General features: G+C 44.6%; 1 protein-coding gene across 4 annotated transcripts in view; it reads left to right on the top strand.

Annotated features, from left to right (window-relative positions):
• The first annotated feature begins 561 nt into the window (after positions 1 to 561).
• The window catches only part of LOC118852984 (solute carrier family 5 member 4-like), a 62,561-nt gene continuing 41,711 nt past the window's right edge, over positions 562 to 21,411 (top strand). For 3 of the 4 annotated variants that reach the window (XM_036762781.1, XM_036762773.1, XM_036762766.1), the window contains exons 1-5: positions 568 to 702; positions 5,413 to 5,484; positions 7,641 to 7,745; positions 11,295 to 11,354; positions 11,796 to 11,900. In XM_036762781.1, the coding sequence (XP_036618676.1) occupies positions 568 to 702; positions 5,413 to 5,484; positions 7,641 to 7,745; positions 11,295 to 11,354; positions 11,796 to 11,900 (477 nt within the window). Of the gene's footprint in view, positions 703 to 5,412; positions 5,485 to 7,640; positions 7,746 to 11,294; positions 11,355 to 11,795; positions 11,901 to 21,411 lie in introns of all 4 variants that reach the window. The other variant, XM_036762787.1, reaches the window with a different exon arrangement.

Below are 21,411 nucleotides of genomic sequence, written 5' to 3'. Positions count from 1 at the left end.
GAGAGTTCTGGCTGTTCAAAAGTCAGGGGGCTCAAGTTAGAGTTTAATTCTGCCGGCATAGATGCCCCCCACCCCAACTTTATTTCCCTGGTAGTGAGGCTGAAGGAGGCTGGAGGGGACCAATCCTTGGTCTACATTCTCGCTTCCTAATTTACCCTCCCCCAAACCTTACTCCCCACTTCCCGCTGTTCGTGGGAAGCACTCCCTTCCCCCTCCGCAGCCCTCCAGACAGAGTTCTTTCCTTTAATGGGCCACTAGCTGGGGAAACTTCACTATTTCTTCACTCTTTCTCTCTCAGAGCAGGGGAAGACCTGGGTACTCCCCTCCCCTGCCCTGGCCTTCTTCCATTCCTGCTTGGGATTCTGCCCTCCTCCTCTGCCCTGCCCTCCTTCTCTGCCCTCCCCTCAGCGGACCGGACCGGGGCTGATCATTAACACGGAAGACCGGGCCTTGGCACAGGAGCCATAAAGAGGCAGGCAGCGAGCCCCGGGACGGCATGGGACCGTCTGTCTGTCGGCGAGGACCAGGCTGCTCAGGCGAGGAGAGGAAGAAGCTGCTGCCGCCACCATGGACGTCACTGTGAGCCCCAGGGTCTCGGTGGGAACCCCCGCACCTCCCCACTCGTCGGACCGCATCAAGAATGCTGCGGACATCTCAGTCATTGTCATCTACTTTGTGGTGGTCATGGCCGTGGGCTTGTGGGTACGTGGGGGAGCCAGGTTAATGGCAAAGCAGGGGACTGGTGGGCATAGCAGGGAGGAGGCAAGGGGACTGAATTTGGAGCTTTCTTGCTTACCACAATGCTTTTATCTGGGAGACAAGCTCTTTCTTCCCTCTGGGCATTGGTTTCCCCAACTGTAAAATGAAAGGGATGGACTTCTGCCTCTGACATCTCAAGTACTAATGCCCATCCTGTCTGTAACATTCCATGTTCTAAAGCCATCAAACTTGGACATCCTCCATTCTAAAGTCTGTTCCAGCTCTAATATTCAGTGAGTCTATTCTTTGACAGTGGAGTTTTAGGAAGTGGGGGTGGAGGTGGGGAAACTGAGGGAATGTCATCAATTTATTCCAGTGGCAGCTGGCCAGCTGTGTCCTTCTCCCCTCCCTCAACAGGGGACAGGTCAAGGCATTCAATATGCCAGAACACTGAGGAGAAACAGAAGAAAAATGGTCCTTTCTCTAAGTATTTATCAGGGTGCGGTGGAAAGACCTATATAAGAGTCCAATTTTCTCATCACAATTCTGTGGGATTGCGAATAAATCTCTTCCTCTCTTGGAACCTCAGTTCTACAGCATCTGTCTTGCAGTCTTAAGGGAAGGGCTTGTGTAAATCACTGAGCTTCATAGAAATGGGAGGTATCTGAGTTTCTCCTTCAGGCCTGAGTTTCCTCATCTGTAAAATGAAGGAGAGAAACCATGTTCTTCCTAGTGAGCTGGGTTGGCCCCAGACAGTGGAGGGCTCTGCCTCACTGGAGATGTTTAAATGAATGTTGAATGACTGTCTGGGATCAGAGATTTATGAAGGGACTTCAGCAGTCATCTACCACAAACCCTCATTTTACAGATGAAGAAACTGAGGTTTGAAGAGTTTGTGAGCAGAATAATAGACAGTAAGTACCACAGCTGGGATTTGAACCCAGTTCTTCCACTAACAAATGTACTGTTCTTTGCACATTAGAGCACCACCCCTACTATAGACAGATACTTGTAGGGTGGTATATCCAGGTATAAGGTACAGCATCCTCGTTCTGTGGCTCTCAAGCTGCTAAGCCACCTTGTCTTAATTCACATAATACAGACCCCCCCTCACCTACCTGTGCTCAGGTGAAACCCTTCCCATCCTCTCATCACCACCTGTCTCAGGCACGCCCCTTTGCAAGTCCCTTGCATCCTCCTGTCTAGTCTCCTCCCCCTCGCATTCTATTGTTCACAAACTCCCCTTGATCCAGACTTCTTCCTGCTGCCCTCCTTCTATCTTCTGGCCTTCACAGAGACCTGGCTCCTCCTCCCTCCTTTCCCCACCCCAAGAGACCCTGCATTCCTAGTCATTCTTCCCAGGGCTAGATGAACGTTCTCTCCTGCTCCCAGGAAACTGGTCCAGGAGAAGGAATGGAAACATTCATTGCTCTCTAACAGCACTCCCAGACCCTCTCTCTGCCATCACCTCTCAGCTTTCTCTTCTCCTTTGGGGTTTATACAACAAATCCCTTTCCCCCATTCAAATCCTGGCCAACAGTTACCTACTGGCCCTCAGGAGTCCAGCACCTAGCTCAAGGTCTTCCACATCATCTTTGAACTTATACTTGGGTACTTTGACATGAATGTTAATGGCCCTTTGAGTAGCCTGGACAGCCTGGTGGCCAGCCTTCTCTACTCCCATGACCTGCTCCTCCACTCCACACAGGACTGTCATAGTATCATCGATGAGGGCTTGGAATAGAGCTTAGACACCTGTAAAGTTCCACTCCCTCATTGTACACATCAGGAAACAAAGGTTAAGGCAAGTTAAGTGATTTGTCCAAAATCACACAGTAGTGATCACACCAATGTGATTACACAAGTGTTCCACTTTCTGGATGGAGAATTCTGAAATTTCTCTGTGCAAGACCAGCGCCTTCTATTAGCATCTCTCTCTTTGTCCTTCACTCCTAAATCTATTCCTCATCCTCTCCATTATATCCAGGCCCTTTGACTGCTCTGGCTTCCCTTTCAATTCCTGACGTCCCGGTTGGTCAGTCCGACATTGTCAAATACCTTGCTCCCTTGTCCTGTCAATGTTCATGCCTCACCAAACTCCTGCAGTCTCTGTCCTCCACCCCAGCTGCTTAACAGGGAAGAAGAAAGTGGCACAACTGAGCCAGCCAGGTCCTCTGCAGATCATGTTCCCTAACCTCATCCAGACTCTAACACAACTAAGCAATCCTTTTTCTCCTCCCCAGTGGAATCTCCATCTCTCTCTCCACAGCCACTCTTCCAAGCCTTCTTTTTTCTCCTTGATCCTCTCACACTACCCTCTTTTCCTACCCCACCTTGTCAGTGGATGACATAATCTCATATTACTGAGAAAAGAAAGGCCCTATGAGCTCCTTCTCTACCAGCTCTTCTCTCACACCCATCCTCTTCTCTTCACTCTAGTCTGATCCCTCATGACCTTTCTCCTTTCCCATTGCAATAGCATCTCATTGGGTCTCTCTGCTTTCAGTTTCTCTCCTCTCCAATCTATTCATCCATACGGCTGCTGAATTGACATAGCTAAAGCACAGATCTGATCATGTCATTCTCCACTCTCAAGAAACTCCTGTGGCTCCCTATCGCCCCTAGGATGAAATAAAAACTTTTCTGTTTGGTGTTTAAAGCCCTTTACAATCTGACTCCAGCTTCTCTTTCTGGGTTTATTCCACATTATTCCTTATCATTCACAGTCCACTTAAGTCGAATTGGCCCATTTGCTCTTCTTTGTTCAATATGTTTCATTTCTTGTCTCCATGACTTTGCATAGCCTGCCTCCCATACCTGCAAGGCCCTTCCTGATAACCTCTGTCTCTTAGAATCCTTATTCAAGGCTCATTCCGGACCTCCATCCTGATCCCCCAGTTTCTAGTCCCCTGCTTATAAATCACTCTGCATATATTTTCTGTTTTCTCACCTGCATTCATGTTGTTTTAAGATCAGAATAGAGTTCATGTGAAGATAAGAACAGCTGTGGCCATGGAATGCTTTTCTCTCCCTAGGACTGGCTAGGTTATGCCAGTTACCCTGACCCTAAACTGGGCCTGCACAATACACGCTGAGCCAACTGCAACAATGAAGCTGGTTTCACCACTTGCTTTCCTCCTTCCCCACGGAGTAAAAATGTAACCAACAGCAGGAGTGAGAATTCTCCAGATTCCACACGGGAACACAGCACTGAGTGTCTTTTCTCCCATATATTAATTAATGTCTGATTTGTAACCATCTAGGACACATTTGTTTGTGGAGAGACTGCTGGACCTTGGGGACAGGAAATCTGGGTTTGAGTGCCTACTTCTGCATTAACTAGCTGTGTGACCATGGGCCAGTCATTTCTTCCTCTCTAAGCATCATCTATTAAAATGGGGACATACCTCCCACATAAGGTGACTGATTAGAATCATTCAAAGTCCCAGAAGGTTGGAAACCACCTGGTCCAAACTATACCTGAGCAAGGAACCCTTAAGGCACCCACCGGTCATCTAGCCTTTGCTTGAACACCTTCAGTGTGGGAAACCTCACTCTGTCCTGGGTGACAGTGTGGAGGCAAATGACCTGGCTTCAGATCTTGCTTCTGATGCCCACCAGTGCCTCTGAGTGACATTAAGCAAATCATGTCACTTCCCTGTGCCTCAGTTTCTTCAGCTGTGAAATGATGCCTTTGGTAGATGGCTTCTCAGCTCCCTTCCAGCTCCAGATCTATGATGCCAAGTAATATAACTTCTCTGGTCCTCAGTTTCCTTACTTGTTAGTAGACCAATCTTTTCAATTTGTAGATAGAAGAAACTGAAGACTAGGAAGGATGAGAGACTTGCCCATGGTCACAGGTCACAGCAGAGCCTGAACTCAGACCTGCTGTCTGTGACTGGTGCTCTTCCTAGTGGGCGTGCATTTTGAGCTGTTTTCAGTTGGTGGGGTCATTTACTTATTTCAGAGAGACTGAGTTACTTACCTGATGGGAGGGGGGTACTTGGATGGATTTTGAAGTTTGCTGATGAGGGTGATTGGAGGGTGAACCAGCCCTCAGCCTCAGAGCTCGGTGTTGACATTCTGCTTTCGAATCATCTTCCTGCCAACTCCTACAGAGATCAATCTTTACGTAATTTAGCTTCACATTTGATCATTTGAACTTTTGTCGGAGACAAAGTGCTTCTTACAAGGGCTTTACTCTTTTAACAAAATAAATAATTGAACCAAACCCTGTTTGAAGAGAAAGGAGACCAGAGGTGGAAAGGGAGGCTGGACTGGATGACTCCTTCTGAGTCTTAAGATGCAGTGATTCTAGGTTTTTTAGTGAAGTCATACTAGGATAGTATGGAAGGACCTGAATTCAAATCTTATCACAGACACTTATTAACTGTGTCATCCTGGGCAAGTCACTTAACCTTATTTGCCTCAGTTTCCTCATATGTAAAATGATCTGGAAAAGGAAATGGCAAACCATTCCAGTATTTTTTCCAAGAAAACCCCAAATAGGGCCATGGAGTGTCAGACAGGACTAATTGACCAAATGCCAAATGCCTAGATTTGTTCATAGGACAACATGACTGCATGTGCTTGAGAAGAATCTCCCTTTGCTTCTCTTGGGGGGGAGGGTCACCTCTCAGTAGTCTGTGTGCCAACTCTGTTGCGTCTTCAGCTCTGTTATATCATGTATCTTATTTGCTCCTTTCTACCCAGGCCATGCTGAAGACCAATCGAGGGACAGTGGGAGGCTTCTTCCTGGCTGGCAGGGACATGGTGTGGTGGCCAGTGAGTATGTCCCTCTCCATCCCCTTGTTATTTATTTGAACAGTGGCTTTCTATAACCTCTCCCAAGCCTCATACTCAGGAAGCCTGAAGCTCATCTGAGGGCCAGGTCAGATCTGAAGTAAAAGAGAGAGGAAAAAGGCTGGGCTTCCCTTTGGACCTCACCCAGAGCTCGTCCCACTTCTCTTTAGTGTACTTGTCTAGAATGTATGTGAAGTCGAGGGGAAAGGGGCCTTGGGATCCTGCCCAGAAATGAAGAGAGGAATTAAGGTGGGAAAGGGGGATGTGCTTGAGAAGCTCAGTGAGGCATTGGGTTCCAAACCCCTCCTCTGCCTCTTCTTCAGTGTTATTTCTTGGTCCAGGATTTTTCAGCCCCCATCAGGGACTCAACAGGAAGATGAATGAAAAGAAGGGTCATATGGCAGGTTAGTAGATCCAAGAAGCAGTGGCAGATAGCAGTCTGGCCAGGGTGGAAAGGAGAAGCAGCCTATTTTTTTTTTAGACTGCATTTTTCTTTATTTTCTTGACTTGATAAAGCAAAGTATGGTGAGAATAGTAATGGAAAAGCTGTGCTTAAAAGTCACCTACTGCTTGTGTAAGCTGATGCAGAGACTGAGACTGGCCATTTCCTAGTTAGGAATGACTTCAGTGGCCATCTAGATCAACCTGTTTCTGAGCCTGGATTTTCTACATGTATAATAAGACCAAGCGCTCAGCTAACCTATGCTTGTCCTTATAGCATGGTTTTGAGATTTCTAACCACCCTAGTCACTCTTCTCTGGACATATGCCATATTGTTAATTTCCTTCCCAAATTATGATGCTAATGAAGTGGTACCTCCTTAAAAAATCATTCTGCCTTTGAACAGCACCATTGTTTTAATATGAAGGTTTGTTTTCCCTAAATCTGCTAGTTTGTTACTTCAATCAACTGCTCCTAGTTTTTTCCTCTGAAGCTATATAGCTGTTTCAGCAATCTGGCTAGCAACTTCTGTGGGGGTGTAAGATCCACCCACAGCCAGCACCCAGAAAGCTGCCAGCACGCTGGGAAAGCATAGGTTCTTTTGATCTGCCTCAATAAGGAAAGCAAGGTTAAAGGGGCTAACAAGCTTACTTTAATTCATCACACAAATATCATTCACTTAGTTCAGGGGAAAAAGCCAGCACCCTGAACTTCAAAGCAAATTACAAACAAAGTACAAATATCAACAGACAGACTCAATACAGATTCATAGTTACCAACATCTAGGTTCAGCCCGGGAGCTCAGAACAAGGGCTGGCCCAGAGTCACATGCGCCACCACTGCTGTAAGGAGGAGCTCCAAAGAACAAACAGCCAACCCCTGGTTTTTGTATCTTTTTCAGTGTCAGGAGTGAGTCACACATGCGACTCACCCATGTGACCTAGAATCATCACAGAGAGGTGGACTTACACCCATGTGGTCTAAAAGCCTCTGCTCTCCCAGACATGTAAACTAGGCCCTCCCTGGAGTTAGCCCCATCTTGGGCCCCACCTTAGCTGCCAATCCACACCCACTAAGGTTTTACACCTAATAGGGGTTTGGGCCTGGGGCTTAGCACCTAGTAAGACTCAATCAAAGACACTGAATTAATCAAAGGAAACAAAGGCCAAACTCTTCAAGGGCACTTGTTGAACTAAGTGCTAAGGAACCCATTTTGATTACCAACACACTTAATCTGCCAGTTTCTTACTTCAATCAACTGCTCCTAGTTTTTTCTTCTGAAGCTATATAGCATTATTCAATAATTAATTATTGAAATTATTATCATTAAAATCTCTAATTACTCTTCTGAATGATAACCCTTTAGTTCCTGAAGACAGTCCACTCTAATTCTCCTCTCCAAGCTAAATGAAGCAGCCTGTTCTTACAGTAGAGGGGAGGGGCCCAAGCCACCAAGGACCATTAACAGCCCCAAGAAAAGATGAGTTTGAATCCCACCTCTGCTACTCCTTATACATGTGACCTAGGGCAGGAGCCCTCCCCTCTGGGCCTCAGTTTCCTTCTCTGTAAAATGAGGCAGTTGGATTAGATATTCACAAAGGTCCCTTCCCATTATTACATCCATGATCCTGCATTCCTATAAAAGGCTCTAATAGTTTCATAGTCTGATATCAGCATGTTCTTCCTCTTGTTTTCAGATCGGTGCCTCTCTCTTTGCCAGTAACATTGGCAGTGGCAGTTTCGTGGGACTGGCTGGGACTGGTGCAGCCTCAGGAATTGCTGTTACCGTGCTTGAGACAAATGTATGTGACGCATCCTCATTATTTTTTCTTAAACCTAACACCTCACCTCACCTCCCTGGGAGAGCTCCTTCTTCACCTAAGGGAATACATTCAGGCAGTCAGTCAGCAAGCATACCTTAGGCCTTTACTGTGTGCCAGGCACTGTGCTGACCCCTGGGATTCCAAAGGAACTTATTTTATCATGAGGACACAACAGATGGCTGACTAGATCCATCCAGAATGTATAGGGGGTAGATGGAAGGCAATGGCAGAGAGAATGGCCCTAGTGGGGGTGGGGAAACCTGGGAGGGAGGAGGCCCAAGAAAAGTCTCCTACAGAAGGTGAGAATTGAGCTACTTGGGGGAAGTTATGGGAGCCCCAAGCTGGGGATGAGAAAGGAGAGCGTTTCTGGTGTGGGGGACAAGTCAGTGAGCATGCCCGGAGCTGGGGGGTGAGCTGTTCTGTGTGACACTGGGGCTGTATATTTTACTGTAAAAGAAGGGAGGTGGATCATGTGACCTTTAAAGTTCCTACCAGCTTTAAAAGATTGCCTTCTTTTAAAAAATTATACCCTTTTTTACAGCACCTTCATCTTCCAGTATATCTTGCCTCCTTCCCTTCTCTCTGAAGTAGTCATCTCCCCCTCCATACTGAAGAATAAAAGAGGAGAAAATGCTTAGCAAAGCCAAGCAACATATTAGCCAATCTGATTATATGTAGTGTTCATCTCCCATAGTTCCCCACCTTTGCAAACAAGGAAGAGAAGGAAGTGAATTCTTCTGTTTCTTTTTGGGGACTAAGGTTGGCCATGTCACCACATTCAGTTGGGATCTTTCTTGTTGTTCTTTCTGTGGGTCTATGATCTTCAGGCTTCAAATCCAGCTCTTTCTTCCACACCTTACAGCTGCCTTAGTCTGAGGGGCTTTATCTTTTTAGCTGATGAAGCTTCCAGGGAGCAGGTTGCCAGATACAGAGGTGGATGAAGTGAGTGGGAGCCTGGGATCCATGCCTGTTCTTGGGCTAGACCATTGAGGATGACAAAACCAGAACTCCAAATCCCCAAAGAGAATCAGATGCACCAAATAGTCAGGTGCCCACACCAAATAGGCTGGAAATTGGTGGAGATGCCAAACAGGAAAACCCTGAAAGGTAGTTATCCCCAACAAGTTTCTCATAGGCTCAGCCACTTTCTGAAGGTCTAATTCCCCTTTGTTCCTTAAAGAGGTCTGTCCATGCTAGGCTCTGACAGGTTTCCTGGGGGCTACTTCATCATTGCCTTATCCTAAACTGGGAGAAGGATTCATTCATTTATTTGTCTATTCAGTCAACATTACTGGGTGCCCACTGAGGTAGAGATCTATGCTGGGCATGAAGGGAGAGAAAAGGCTCAAATAAAGTGTCATTCCTCTTCTCACGCAGCTTATGGCCTAGGAGGAGGAGGAAATAAAACTGTGGTGAGCTGTAATAATATGACTTGCAGGCACTGGAATACCCTGACTCAGCCTTCAGGCCACAGATAGAGGTGCCCTATGGCCTGGCACGAGCTTAACAAGAATCAGATCAGGCGATGGGGAATTCTGGGTGGTCAAGGGCAGGGCAGAACAGGGCAGGGCAAGGTAGGGCAGAAAGGACACCTTGAGACCTCCTGAGAGCTCAGCCTACGTAGACCTATGGGGATCCAAAGATGGGCACACCTGCTCCCTGTTCTGGAAAGGCTGCGGTCTGCTTGTCTGTTGAAGAAGTAGATGGGTGTCGGCAGGAGGGACCCCTGGAAAAAGAGAGGGAGGATTGTGTGTGTGTCTATGGCCACATGTGATCTTCTCTCCATGCTTTCTCCCTTCCCATCTCTGAGGGCTTTGACCCCCTTCACACTGTGAGTAACCCCTAAGTTCCTTGCTCATACCAGTGGCAGCCTAGGGTCTCTCTCTCTAGAGACCCTATGCCGATCTCCACATCAACCTGTGGAAAGGAGACAATGTGGTTCAGTGGCTAAGGCATTGTCCCTAGTGTCAGAAGACTCATGTTCCAATTCTGTCTCTAAAACCACCTGAGTGACCTTGGGCTTAATCTTCCTGGGCCTCAGTTTATTCATCTGTAAAATGAGGTTATAGGACCAGATGGTCTTAGAAATCCCTTCCAGCTTCAAATTCATGATCCTATGAGCCAACATGTACAACTGTGGGTAAGTCCTTTGTACTCTCTGTGCTTGAGTTTTCTCACCTGCAAAATTAGAGACTTTTGCTCAATAGCCTTAAGGGACCTTTTCAGCTTTGCAGAGTCAGAATTAGGCTTGGTGTAAGCAAAACTTCCTAATAGCGAGAATTGTCCTGAATGGGTCATTCAGCCTTGAGAGGTAGTGAGCTCACCCCACCACTGGAGGTCTCCAAGTAGAGACTGAAAGGACTATTTGCTAGCAGTGTTGGAGCAGAGATTCTTGGTCAGGTCTGGATTAGGTTAGAGATCTCTGAGGTCTCTGCCATTTGACATCCCAGAATTCTGAGTTGTCTATGCACCTACTCTCCAAAACTCACATGTCTTCTGGTCCACTCCCATAAACTGCTTTCTGGACCCTAATCTCAGGGAACTGCCCCTTTTGAAAGGATCCAATAAATTAGCTCACAGTAAGGTGCTAACATGTAATCACTTGTAGACTGTTCTAGCTTGATGGCACCTTATTTATTGAATTGGAATATTAAAAACATCTACTATGTAGCTAGCACTGTGCTAGGTGGTATATATGTAGAAACAGGATGAAAACAGCACCTGCCTTCAAAGAGGGTGCATTCTACTCGGAGAAACAACACTGTCAGTTACAAGGAAATACAAAATAATTTTAGGTGGCATAACAGCTGGGGGAGGGAAGAACGAGGAAGGAGGTAGCATTGATCTGAGTTACGGAGGATGCTGGGAATCATTCTTCAAGGCAGAGGTGAAGAGGAAGAGCATTCTAGGTATGAAGAAAGACTGTGCAAAGAGAGAGATGAAACATGGGATGTGTGCATGAGGTACCACAAGTCTGTCAGTATGGCAGTAGAGACAAGGAACCCAAAGCAGAGAGAGGGAAAATGACTCACCTAGGGTGACTCAGACAGTAAGCCAGTCAGGACATGAACCCAGGTCTCCTGATTCTACATCCAGAGTTCTTTCTATGATATCAAGTTGTATTCTAGGTTATTCAAGCTGGAAGCAACCTTAAACATCTTCTAGTCCAATCACCTCTTTTTAAAGAAGAGAAAACTGTGACTCAGAGAAAGTAAGGGACTAGACCAAGGTCTAATGCGTTCCTCCATCCAAAGGTTGTTTTCATGTTAAAAGATGACTTAAAGACTCCCTACTAAAAACTCAAAATATCACACTCAAAGGTGGAGCCCATTTTGGCCTCATTGATTAAAGCTATAAGAGGGTTCTTTCTTGGCAACCACATTTCCCAAGTCTCTTTAAATCATGTCATGTGACTATCAGATGAATAGAGGGAAGAAACCCAGGATCTTGGGGAATCAAGCATTGGTTGGGCAGGGCCAATGAGAAGATAAGCCTGATTCCTATACGATCTCTCCTTGTTTTTTGCAGGCTTTGCTATTGCTGTTGGTCCTAGGCTGGCTCTTTGTCCCCATTTACATCAAAGCTTCGGTGAGTATCCAAAGGCAGGGGTTCTTTCTCCTCTAAAACGCCACCTCATCAATTCTCCATACAACACACTTGGAAGTCTGTTTGCTCATCTTTATATAATGCTTTAAGTTTTCCACATGTCTTTAGCTGCAACAACTCTGGAAGATGCATTACATGTGAGGTTTTATTTTATCTTCTTAATTTCATAAATGAGGAAACTGAGACCCAAAGGGGCCAAATCACTTACCCAAGGTCACATGAGGGGCAGGACTTGAACTAAGGCACCTGCCTCCAAATCCCACATTGGGATGGTGCCTTCCCATTCTAGCATCAGGGGAATGGAATTAACTGGATTGCTGGCACAGTGCTTCAGAAAGGTCCCTATTCCCCCAATCCCACTGCCCAATGTTCTCATGATGCTTTGTGGTGCAGTGTGACTCTTGCTTCTTCCTTTCTGTGCAGGTGGTGACCATGCCAGAGTACCTGAAGAAGAGGTTTGGAGGGAAGAGGATTCAGATCTACTTCTCTGTCCTTTCCCTGTTCTCATCTGTGGCCATGAGGATCTCAGTGAGTCCATCTTACCTCTGCTTTTTGGTAGGATGTAAATTTCCTGAGGGCAGTTGATGACTCTTTTCAGTCTCCTTCTCTCCATTACCTGGCACAGCTCCTGGCACAGAGTGTGTGCTTGGTAAATGTTATTTGGGGGTTGCTACCAGATGTAGAAAGCCTGTTGTGAGAGAGCTGGAAGCTATCATCAGGAATCTTAAAAATGTTGGTGCTTTAGCTATGTGAGCTTAATAGAAAGAAGAATGCTAATATAAGGAAGGAGGAGCTATCTCTGGTGCTAAACAGAGAACCAGGGGCCTGGTTTGTTGGTGGATAGTTAATTGATCCTGTTCTGAAAAATACCTCTCCATAGGTTCTTGGTTGGTGTGAAGCCCCCAAGGTAGCACTCTGTTAGTACCAAAGCTAGGCAAGGCAGTGGAGCTGGCTACAGGTGAACTGCATGTGGACCCCTTTGGGGTTTGAGGAGTTGGAGCTGGGATATTTAAGGAAGAAGAGCTGCTGATCACTGCTGGTGGATTGGTAGGCTGGGGTACCCTTGGCATCTTTCAGTGAATTCCATTGGCTTGGGAGGAGGAATCTTGGGATCATAGAAATTGGAAGATATCTTAGAGATGATCTAGGTTGGTCTACTCATTTTATTGATGGGGAAACTGAGGCCTAGAGAGGTTAAGAGGCTTGCCCAAGGTCACACAAACAACAAGTATCAGAGTTAGAATTCGTATTCATGTGCCCTGGTGCCTATTTCTGGGCTGTTCCTGCCATACTACACTGCTCTCTGGGGGCTCCAAGAAAAGTTTGTTGGATTTACTGAACTCACTTTTTGAGCTTCTGAGAATGATGTCTCAAGTGCCCTTCCAGGTCTAAAATGTTATGATTCTTGGGATATTACCTTCTTTATCTGCCTCTGTCTAAAGTCAAATTCCTAGGCTATGTACTTGTCTCACTCTTCACAAGAAAAATGACTGGTCCAGACATTTGCTTTCTAGCTACTGAGCCACAACCTGATGGGCTGATGCTTCCCAAACCTTTTACAACCAGCCTTTAATGAGCCCTAATTACTGTAAGCAAGCTGGGTGAACTTGGACCAGTACTTTTTTCGTCTTGGGCTGCAGTTTCTCCCTGTTAAATGAAGTGGTTAGCATAGATTAGCAACTATCAAATTGTAGTCTGGGAACACTTGGGGGCCTCAAGACCCTTTCAGGGAGTCCATAAGGTCAAAATTATTTTCATAATAGCAGTTAGATGGTTCATGTAAGTAGAGCACTGGGCTTTGAGTCTGGAAGTTGTTCAGTTGTGTCTGATTCTTGGTGACCACATTTAAAGTATTCTTGGACAAGACACTGCAGTGGTTTTCTATTTCCTTCTGTAGTTCATTTTTTAGATGAGGAAACTGAGTCAAACAGGGTTAGATAACTTTCTCAGGGTCACACAGCTAGTGTCTCAGGCCAGATTTGAATTCAGAAAGAAGAGTCTTCTTGACTCCAGGCCCAGCACTCTAACCACTGTGCTGTCTAGGTGCCCTTGTCTCAACGATCTGATTTCTAACCCAGTTTCAGATGCTTACTATCTATGTGACCCTAGGTTATATCTAATGTCCCTTTCAGTTCAGACATCCTATCCTGTATTTGTAAACACTGCACTGATACAGCTAAGGGCAAACTTGTGGGTATTAGAAGTTTCCAAGAATAATGAGGCACAACTTTCACCCTCAGGCATCTTTCAGTCTAGTGAGGAAGATGGGACTCAGGGCCCTTTCAGCTCTGACAATCTATGAGTCTGTAAATGCCCAAACACATAGTCTAGACAGTAAAGGGAGAATCAAATAATGGCTGAAGTTGTCTCGGAGGATGAACTGTCCAGCAGGAGAGTTTTAACTTTCTCTCCTAGACTGGAAAGAAATGTCAGAAGCTGCAAAGAGAGATAGATTTTAGCTGTCAGGAAAACCTCCAAATAGAGCTGTCCCAAAGTGGAATGGGTATCCTTGTCTCTCAGATTCCCTATCGATGCTTAGCTCAGTTGTCACCTCCTCCACAAAGTTTTCCTTGATTTCTCCCTCAAATATTCCCAGTATACTTTGCCTGGATCTCTCGTTTCCTCCCACCTCATATTGTGCTTTTGTGCATGGCCTGTCTTCCCAACTAGACTGAATATGGGGACTCTTTAATTTCAGTCTTTGGATCCCAGGAACTGAACACACAGTCAGTGCTTAATAAACTTTCAGTGGATTGAATAGAAAAATGGGCTCCCCATCCCTGGAGGTCTTTTTTTTTTAATAAAAAAATTATTTTTTCTTTTTAGTTTATAACACTTAGTTCCACAAGCTTTTGAGTTCCAAATTTTCTCTCCCTCCCCCTCCTCCACCATCAACCCCCCAAGATGGCATGTAGTCCAAGCTAAGTTCTACATATACCTTCACATTGAACTTATTTACATAATAGTCCAGTTGTAAAGAAGAATTATAACCAATAGAATGAATCATGAGAAAGGAGAAATGAAACCAAAAAAGAAGGAAAAAAAGAGAACAAAAAGTTTGCCTCAATCTTCATTCAGACTCCATAATTCTCTCCTGGATGTGCATAGATTTTTCCATCATGAGTCTTTTGGAGCTGTCTTTGAACCTTGCATTGATGAGAGGAGTCAAGTCTATCAAAGTTAGTCTTTACAGAAACTGTGTGTCTATAATCATGTATAATCACCTCCTGGTTCTGCTCACCTCACTCAGCATCAGTTCATATAAGTCATTTCAGGTTATAACGAAGTATACCTGCTCCTCATTTCTTACAGCACAATAATGTTCTATTACATTCACGTACCACAATTTGTTTAACCATTCCCCAATTGATGAGCATCCACTTGATTTCCAATTCTTTGCCATCACAGAAAGAGCTGCTATAAATATTTTTGTACATATAGGTCCCTTTCCCACTTGTGTGATCTCTTTGGGGATATAGCCCTAGAAGTGTTATTGCTGGGTCAAAGGATATGCACATTTTTATAGCCTTTTGGGCATAGTTCCAAATTGCTCTCCAGAATGGCTGGATCAGTTCACAACTCCACCAACAATGCAATAGTGTTCCAATTTTCCCACATCCTCTCCAACATTTATCATTCTCCTGTTTTGTCATGTTAGCCAATCTGACAGGTGAGATGTCATACCTATGAGGTGTTTTGATTTGCATTTCTGTAATCAATAATGATTTTGAGCATTTTTATATTACTGTAGATATCTTTAATTTCTTCCTGTGAAAACTGCCTGTTCATATCCGTTAACCATTTCTCAATTGGGGAATGACTTGTATTTCTATAAATTTGGTTTAGTTCACTGTATATTTTAGATATGAGGCATTTATCAGAGACACTGGTTGTAAAGATTTTCTCCCAATTTTCTGCTTCCCTCTTAATCTTTGTTGCATTGGCTTTGTTTATATAAAAACTTTCCAATTTAACATAATCAAAATTATCCATTTTGAATTTTGTAACACTCTATCTCCTGTTGGGTGGTGAATTTTTCCCTTTCCCATAAATCTGACACATCCTTGGAGGTCTTGGAGCAGAGCTTGGATAACTACTTGCTGCAGCTGTCATAGAGGGGATCCTTGATCAGTACAAGTCAGTCAGTCAACATGAATTTATTAAGTGCCTACTACATGCCAGGTATTGTAGTAAGTGCAAGTTGGAGTAGACAGCCTCTGAGGTTCCTTCCAACTGCAGAAGCCTGTGTTTCTGTGGATAGGGAGGTAGCAGGCTCTCTGTCCTTTCCCTTGGTTAGACCAGGAGTATTGTGTTCAGTTCTGGGCACCATAATTTATGAAAGACTTCAATAAGCTAGAGAGTGTCCAGAGGATAAGCAGGATGAGGACAGTCATAGGATCATAGGGAGAAAATCAAGTCAAGCCTTATGGGAGAGGAGGCACCCAAGCTAAATGTTGATAGGGAATGAGAAGCAAAGCAATCCATTCCATTTTGGGAAGCCTTTGGTTATTAGGAAGCTTTTCTTTACATTGAGCCAAAGTTTGACCTTCTTTACCACACCTAGCATTTCTTTCCAGCCAAGTAGAAGAAATCAGATCTCTCCTCCTTCAGTTGGCACTGAGGTCTCCTCTTCTTGACTTCTTGACTACTGCCTGGACAATGTGTCTGGGCATTTCTAGACTCATAGAAATGCCACCTGACCCAATCTTCCTATTTTACAGATGGGGAAACTGAGACCTAGAGAGGCCAAATGACTTCCTCTATGTCACACAGCTAGTCAGAACTTAAGGGCCGTCTATCTAAATCTTCTAGCTTTACAAAACAGTAATGAAACATCACAGGGTGAGAAGGCAAGATCTTAAAAAACTCCACAAGTTGTGGTATATGAATGTGATGTAACACTGCTGTGCTAAACTGAGCTGCTTGATTTTAGAAAAGACATTGAAAGACTTACATGAAGTAATGAAGAGTAAAATGGAGCCAAGAGAATGTTGTATACAGTAACAGTAATATTGTTCAAAGAACAACTTTGAATGACTAATTCCTCTTGAGTATCATAAATACTCAAACAAAAAACAAAGGACCTCAAAGGAAGAAGCTATCCACCTCCAGAGAAAGAACTGATTAACAGAAAGATATTTAGTATAGTTTTGCATATAAGTGTGTATACATACACATATATTTGTGTTTAATTGTATTCTTCTCTAGCATATGGTGGGGAGTAAGGAAGAAAAAAATGAGAAGTGCCCAGCAAAGAACAAAAGAAAATTTAGAAGGGAGCATAGAAATCTGGGTAGCTTTGAAAATAATGTATTGTGTTTATTTATTTTTTTATTTGAGGGGGGAAGGCAGGGCAATTGGAGTTAAGTGACTTGCCCAAGGTCACACAGCTAGTAAGTGTGTCAAGTGTCTGAGGCCGGATTTGAACTCAGGTCCTCTTGATTCCAGGGCTGGTGCTGTACTCGTTGCACCACCTAGCTGCCCCATGTGTTGTATTTATTACATAGTTTTCTTTTAAAGTAAACACTCTGAAATGGAAATCCACACTTTTATATTAAATCTTCTATGCTGTGCTGTGTACATAGAGATTTTCTTTTTTCTCTTTCTGCATTTAAGTTCAATACGAATAAAAAATTTTTTAAATGTTATAAAAATGTTAAAAAAAGAGAAGGCAGCAAGGGCCCCCATACGGAAACAATAGCCCCTGTCAGTTCTGCCCCAGTCAGCTGTATCTGGGGTATGTGGAAGGCACTAGGGCCACAGAGACAAAAATGGAGTATTTCTTGCCCTTGACAACGTACATTGAATTGGAGGAGATAATGAGTATGCCTATTTCACAGATGGAAGAAGCATTAGCCTTGTTCAGTTTTGCCTGGTGGGTAGAAGCAGGAAAAATGGTAGGAAGTTCCAGAGAGGCAGATGCTGGGGTGATAGAGGGAATAACTGCTTAGTGGTTAGAGCTGTCCCAAAGGGGAATGGGGTGTATTACGCAGAGCCTAGAGGAGTACTTGGAGGGTCCACTGAGATGGGGATTTGCATTCAGGTATGGCAGGGCTTTTAACTTTCTTGGTGCTGTGGCCCCCTTGGGTGGCCAGTCTGGTGAAGCCTTGGGACTCCTTCTCAGACAGCTTTCAAATGGATGACATAAGACACATATGGTTACAAAGGAAACTGATCATATTGAAACTGAATCATCTCTCTCACCTATCTCTCCATCTCTGTATCTACCTACCTATCCATCCCTCTATCTATCCATCCCTCTATGTATCTATCTCTCTGTCTGTCTATCTACCTATCTATCCATCTCTATCTACCTGTCTATCTATCTGACTGTCTATCTATCTATCCAGCTCTCTATCTGTCTACCTGTCTATCTATCTATCTATCTATCTATCTATCTATCTATCTATCATTCATGGACCCCAGGTTAAGAACCCGTGTTTTGTGGTTTGAACTCTGTGGCTGCTGAGGTCCCATGAATTCTTGCTCTCTGGAATTCTGGACAGAGGTGAGACTTGAAATGTTCTGTAGCATAGGATTTGAGTAGGGAGAGAGGGGAGGGCAAAGGAGACATATGTTTCCCCCACCTCCATTTTGTGCCTCTCTGCACAAAGGACAAGATGGTCCTCTGAAGTCCCTTCCAGTTTGGGGCTAAACAGTATGAGGAGAGGTGTGGTGGTGGGAGTGAGATAGGGGTGGGGAGGTGCTTGGCTTTCCTGGGGCTGAGGGTTAATGGGAAGAGGATGTTGTAATTAGAATGGACAGGCAGGTGAGGTCAGATTGTGGGAGGCCTTGAATGGCAGCTCCCCACTGATAATGTTGGAGTGACAACCAACATTATGGAAGTTCACCCTTGCATCAGCTTGTGGTAACAGGTTTTAATAGCTATTAATTTCAAAGACATGACCTTTTGTTCACTTTTTTCTGCTTTGGGTGATAAGAGATCCTCATTGGGTTGACTAATTAAGTCACAAATTCCAATGTGACTCTCACCTTTTCACAGTATCATCCTAGAACTGGCAAGGACCTAAGAGTCCACTGGGTCTTGCCCTTTTACAGCTAAGGGGAAAGGTCTAGACTGAGAACTCATCCAAGGTCACACAGGGTAAGCAGAATAAAAGGTTTATTTGGAAGGGTACATTGTATGGTGAAGACACTGTACCAGAGCATGAAGACTTAAATCCTGAAATCCTGAACCTGTCACTTACTGGTTGTGTGACCTTGGCCAAGTCACTTCATCTCTCTCTGACTCAGTTTCCTCTTCTGTTAAATATTGAGCTGCACCTGATGTTCTCTGAGATTTCTTTTTCTTTCTGCTCAGACATGCAGAATTGGGAAACAAAAGTAGAAATGTTAGGACAGAGAGAATTTTTACAAATGCTCTAGGTGTTAGCAGGCATTTCAAAGGGCAGCAAAAAGTGGGTGGGGGTAGAAATAATGAGCTTCTAATCAGGACTTGGCCAGAAGCCAGGAAATAGCAGGGTGTGTCAAGAGCCCAAGCCATGGCCATGGCTCCCACCTTCCTCAAGAGATGTGTTGTTATTGACAAGAACTTCAGGGTGTTCTCAAATAATGTCTACTTGTACATTTCATATCACTTTCTTTTTGTGGTGGGGAGAGGGGAGAATGGAGCCTATACCTTTGAGGGAACTTCCAGTATGGAGACTCCTTCTGCTAGTTCACCTCATCTGTGACTTAGAGTCCTTGAGAATTGCATGTAAGCACTAAGAAATGAAATGGTCCCACAGAGCCTCTGTGGGACAGGGACAGGACTGGAACCCAGGGCTACCTGGCTCTCTCCACCATGCTACCCTGCCTCTTACCACCTCAGAGCTCCATATGCGGGGTCTCTAGGGAGAGACTGGACCCTCTAATTACCTGCACATTTATCTCTTGTGTGGGAAGTTCAGGAGGAAGGCAGCCATAAGTGCCTTAGACCAGAGCATTCATAGGTCTGGGGCAGTCAGATGGTGCCATGGTGCATAGAGCAGGGCCCTGGAGTAAGGAACACTCATCTTCTTGAGTTCAAGTTTGGCCTGAGACACCTACTAGCTGTGTGACCCTGGGCAAGTCACTTACCCTGTTTGCTTCAGTTTCCTCATCAGTAAAGTGAGGTACAGAATGAAATGGCAAACTTCTCCGTGTCTTTGCCAAGAAAACCCCAAATGGGATCATGAAGAGTTGGACACAATTGGAAATGACTGAACAACAAAAATTCCCAGGTCTCATGGCCCCTACGATGTCAGGGAAAGAATGCTAGATGTAGAGTTGGATGGCACATCTTTGAGCTTTCTTAGCTGTGTGACTTTGAACAAATCACTCAACTTCTCAGGGATTCCCTTTCCTCCTCTGGGAAACAAGGGCTTTGGACTGGGGAACCTCTGGGGTCCCTTCCAGTCCATTCAAGGTCTCTATCAGTCCTCCTGCTGACATCCCATTACATCAGGGAGGTGACCTATGAGTCTAAGTATACTGCACAAGAATTGAATTTTTATTTTGGTCAAAGCAACCAAAGATTGTCTACTGAGGCACAGATGGGCTGCCTTCTGGAATGGTGGAGAGACCACCCACAGACAAAATCACACATTCTGCAAGTGTTGAAGCATTCATGGAAAATGAGAGCTGGAGGTGTCATAACTTCCAGCTCCTTAACTTCAGAAATGAATAACCTCAGGATTCTAGAGGGAAAGAGACTTGCCCAAGGTCACAGACCAAATAATAGACAGAGCTGAGCTTTAAATGGAGGCCTTCCTCTTCCCAACTCAGGGCCTTTCCCTCTACTTCTCCATTATCTGAGTCTGAATTCCTCTTAGTCTTTTTTTTTTTGTTTGTTTTTTGGCAGGGCAATTGGGGTTAAGTGACTTGCCCAAGGTCACACAGCTAGTACATGTGTCAAGTGCCTGAGGCCGGATTTGAACTCAGGTTCTCCTGACTCCAGGGCCAGTGTTCTACTCACTGCACCACCTAGCTGCCCCAAGTCTGAATTCCTTATGTTACACATGAGAAAGTTGAATCCCAGTGACAGGAAGATCCTAGAATCAGTAAGTCACAGAGCCAGGGTTTGAACTCAAGTCTTGGGATTCCCAATTCAGTGTAGTCCTCTGGACTCCATATCTTTCTGGTCATCTTAGTCTGACCCCCACCACTCCCATTTTACAGAGAAAAATATGGAGACCCAGAGAGAAGAAGTCAATGGCCAAGACCACCCAGGCAGTAAGTCAGAGAGCCAGGGTTCAAGGTCAAATCTTATGATTCCAAATCAAATACATTTTCCAATAGAATGCCACAGTGCTTCTCCATCACCTTGGTCTATCCCTGTCTTTGGACAGATGAGGTAAGTGTGGCCCAGAGAGGTAAGGAGACTTTTTCAAGGTTTCATAGTAATTACAGTGGCATAACCAGAACAGGACCCAGATTCTGACTCAGAGTCCAGGTCTCCAACCTGGGGGATTTTCTTTTCTTTTTTTTTTTTTGAAGATTTTTTTATTTTTAGTTTACAACACTCAGTTCCACAGGTTTTTGAGTTCCAAATTTTCTTCCCCTCCCTCCTCTCCCCTTCCCCCCAAGACAGCATGGAATCTGTTATATGTTCTAAAAATACCTTTGCATTAAATGTATTTACACAATAGTCAAGTCATAAAAAAGAACCATGATCAATGGAGTGAATAATGAGAAAGAAGAAACAAAACCCCCCAAAAAGATATAGAAAAAAAAGGGAGAGCAGATAATTTGCCCCAATCCGCATCCAGACTCCATTATTCTTTCTCTGCATATAGATAGCTCTTTCAATCATGGGTCCTTTGGAGCTGTCTTTGAGCCTTGTATTGCTGAGAAGAGCCAAGTCTATTAAATCCCAGAATCAATGTGTCTGTGGTTGTGTATAATGTTCTCCTGGTTCTGCTCTGCTCACTCAGCATCATATCGTGTAGTTCTTTCCAGGTTATTATGAAGTCTGTATCTTCCCTGGGGGATTTTCTGTCTCCCATCATCATTACCCATTCAGCAGCCATGAGCCTCCCTTCTCCTTGATCCTGACATC

This window comes from Trichosurus vulpecula, chromosome 1 (assembly GCF_011100635.1).
Source record: "Trichosurus vulpecula isolate mTriVul1 chromosome 1, mTriVul1.pri, whole genome shotgun sequence".
Lineage (NCBI taxonomy): Eukaryota > Metazoa > Chordata > Mammalia > Diprotodontia > Phalangeridae > Trichosurus > Trichosurus vulpecula.
Note: the sequence above shows the minus strand (reverse complement) of the source record. Positions and strands in the feature narration are given on the sequence as shown.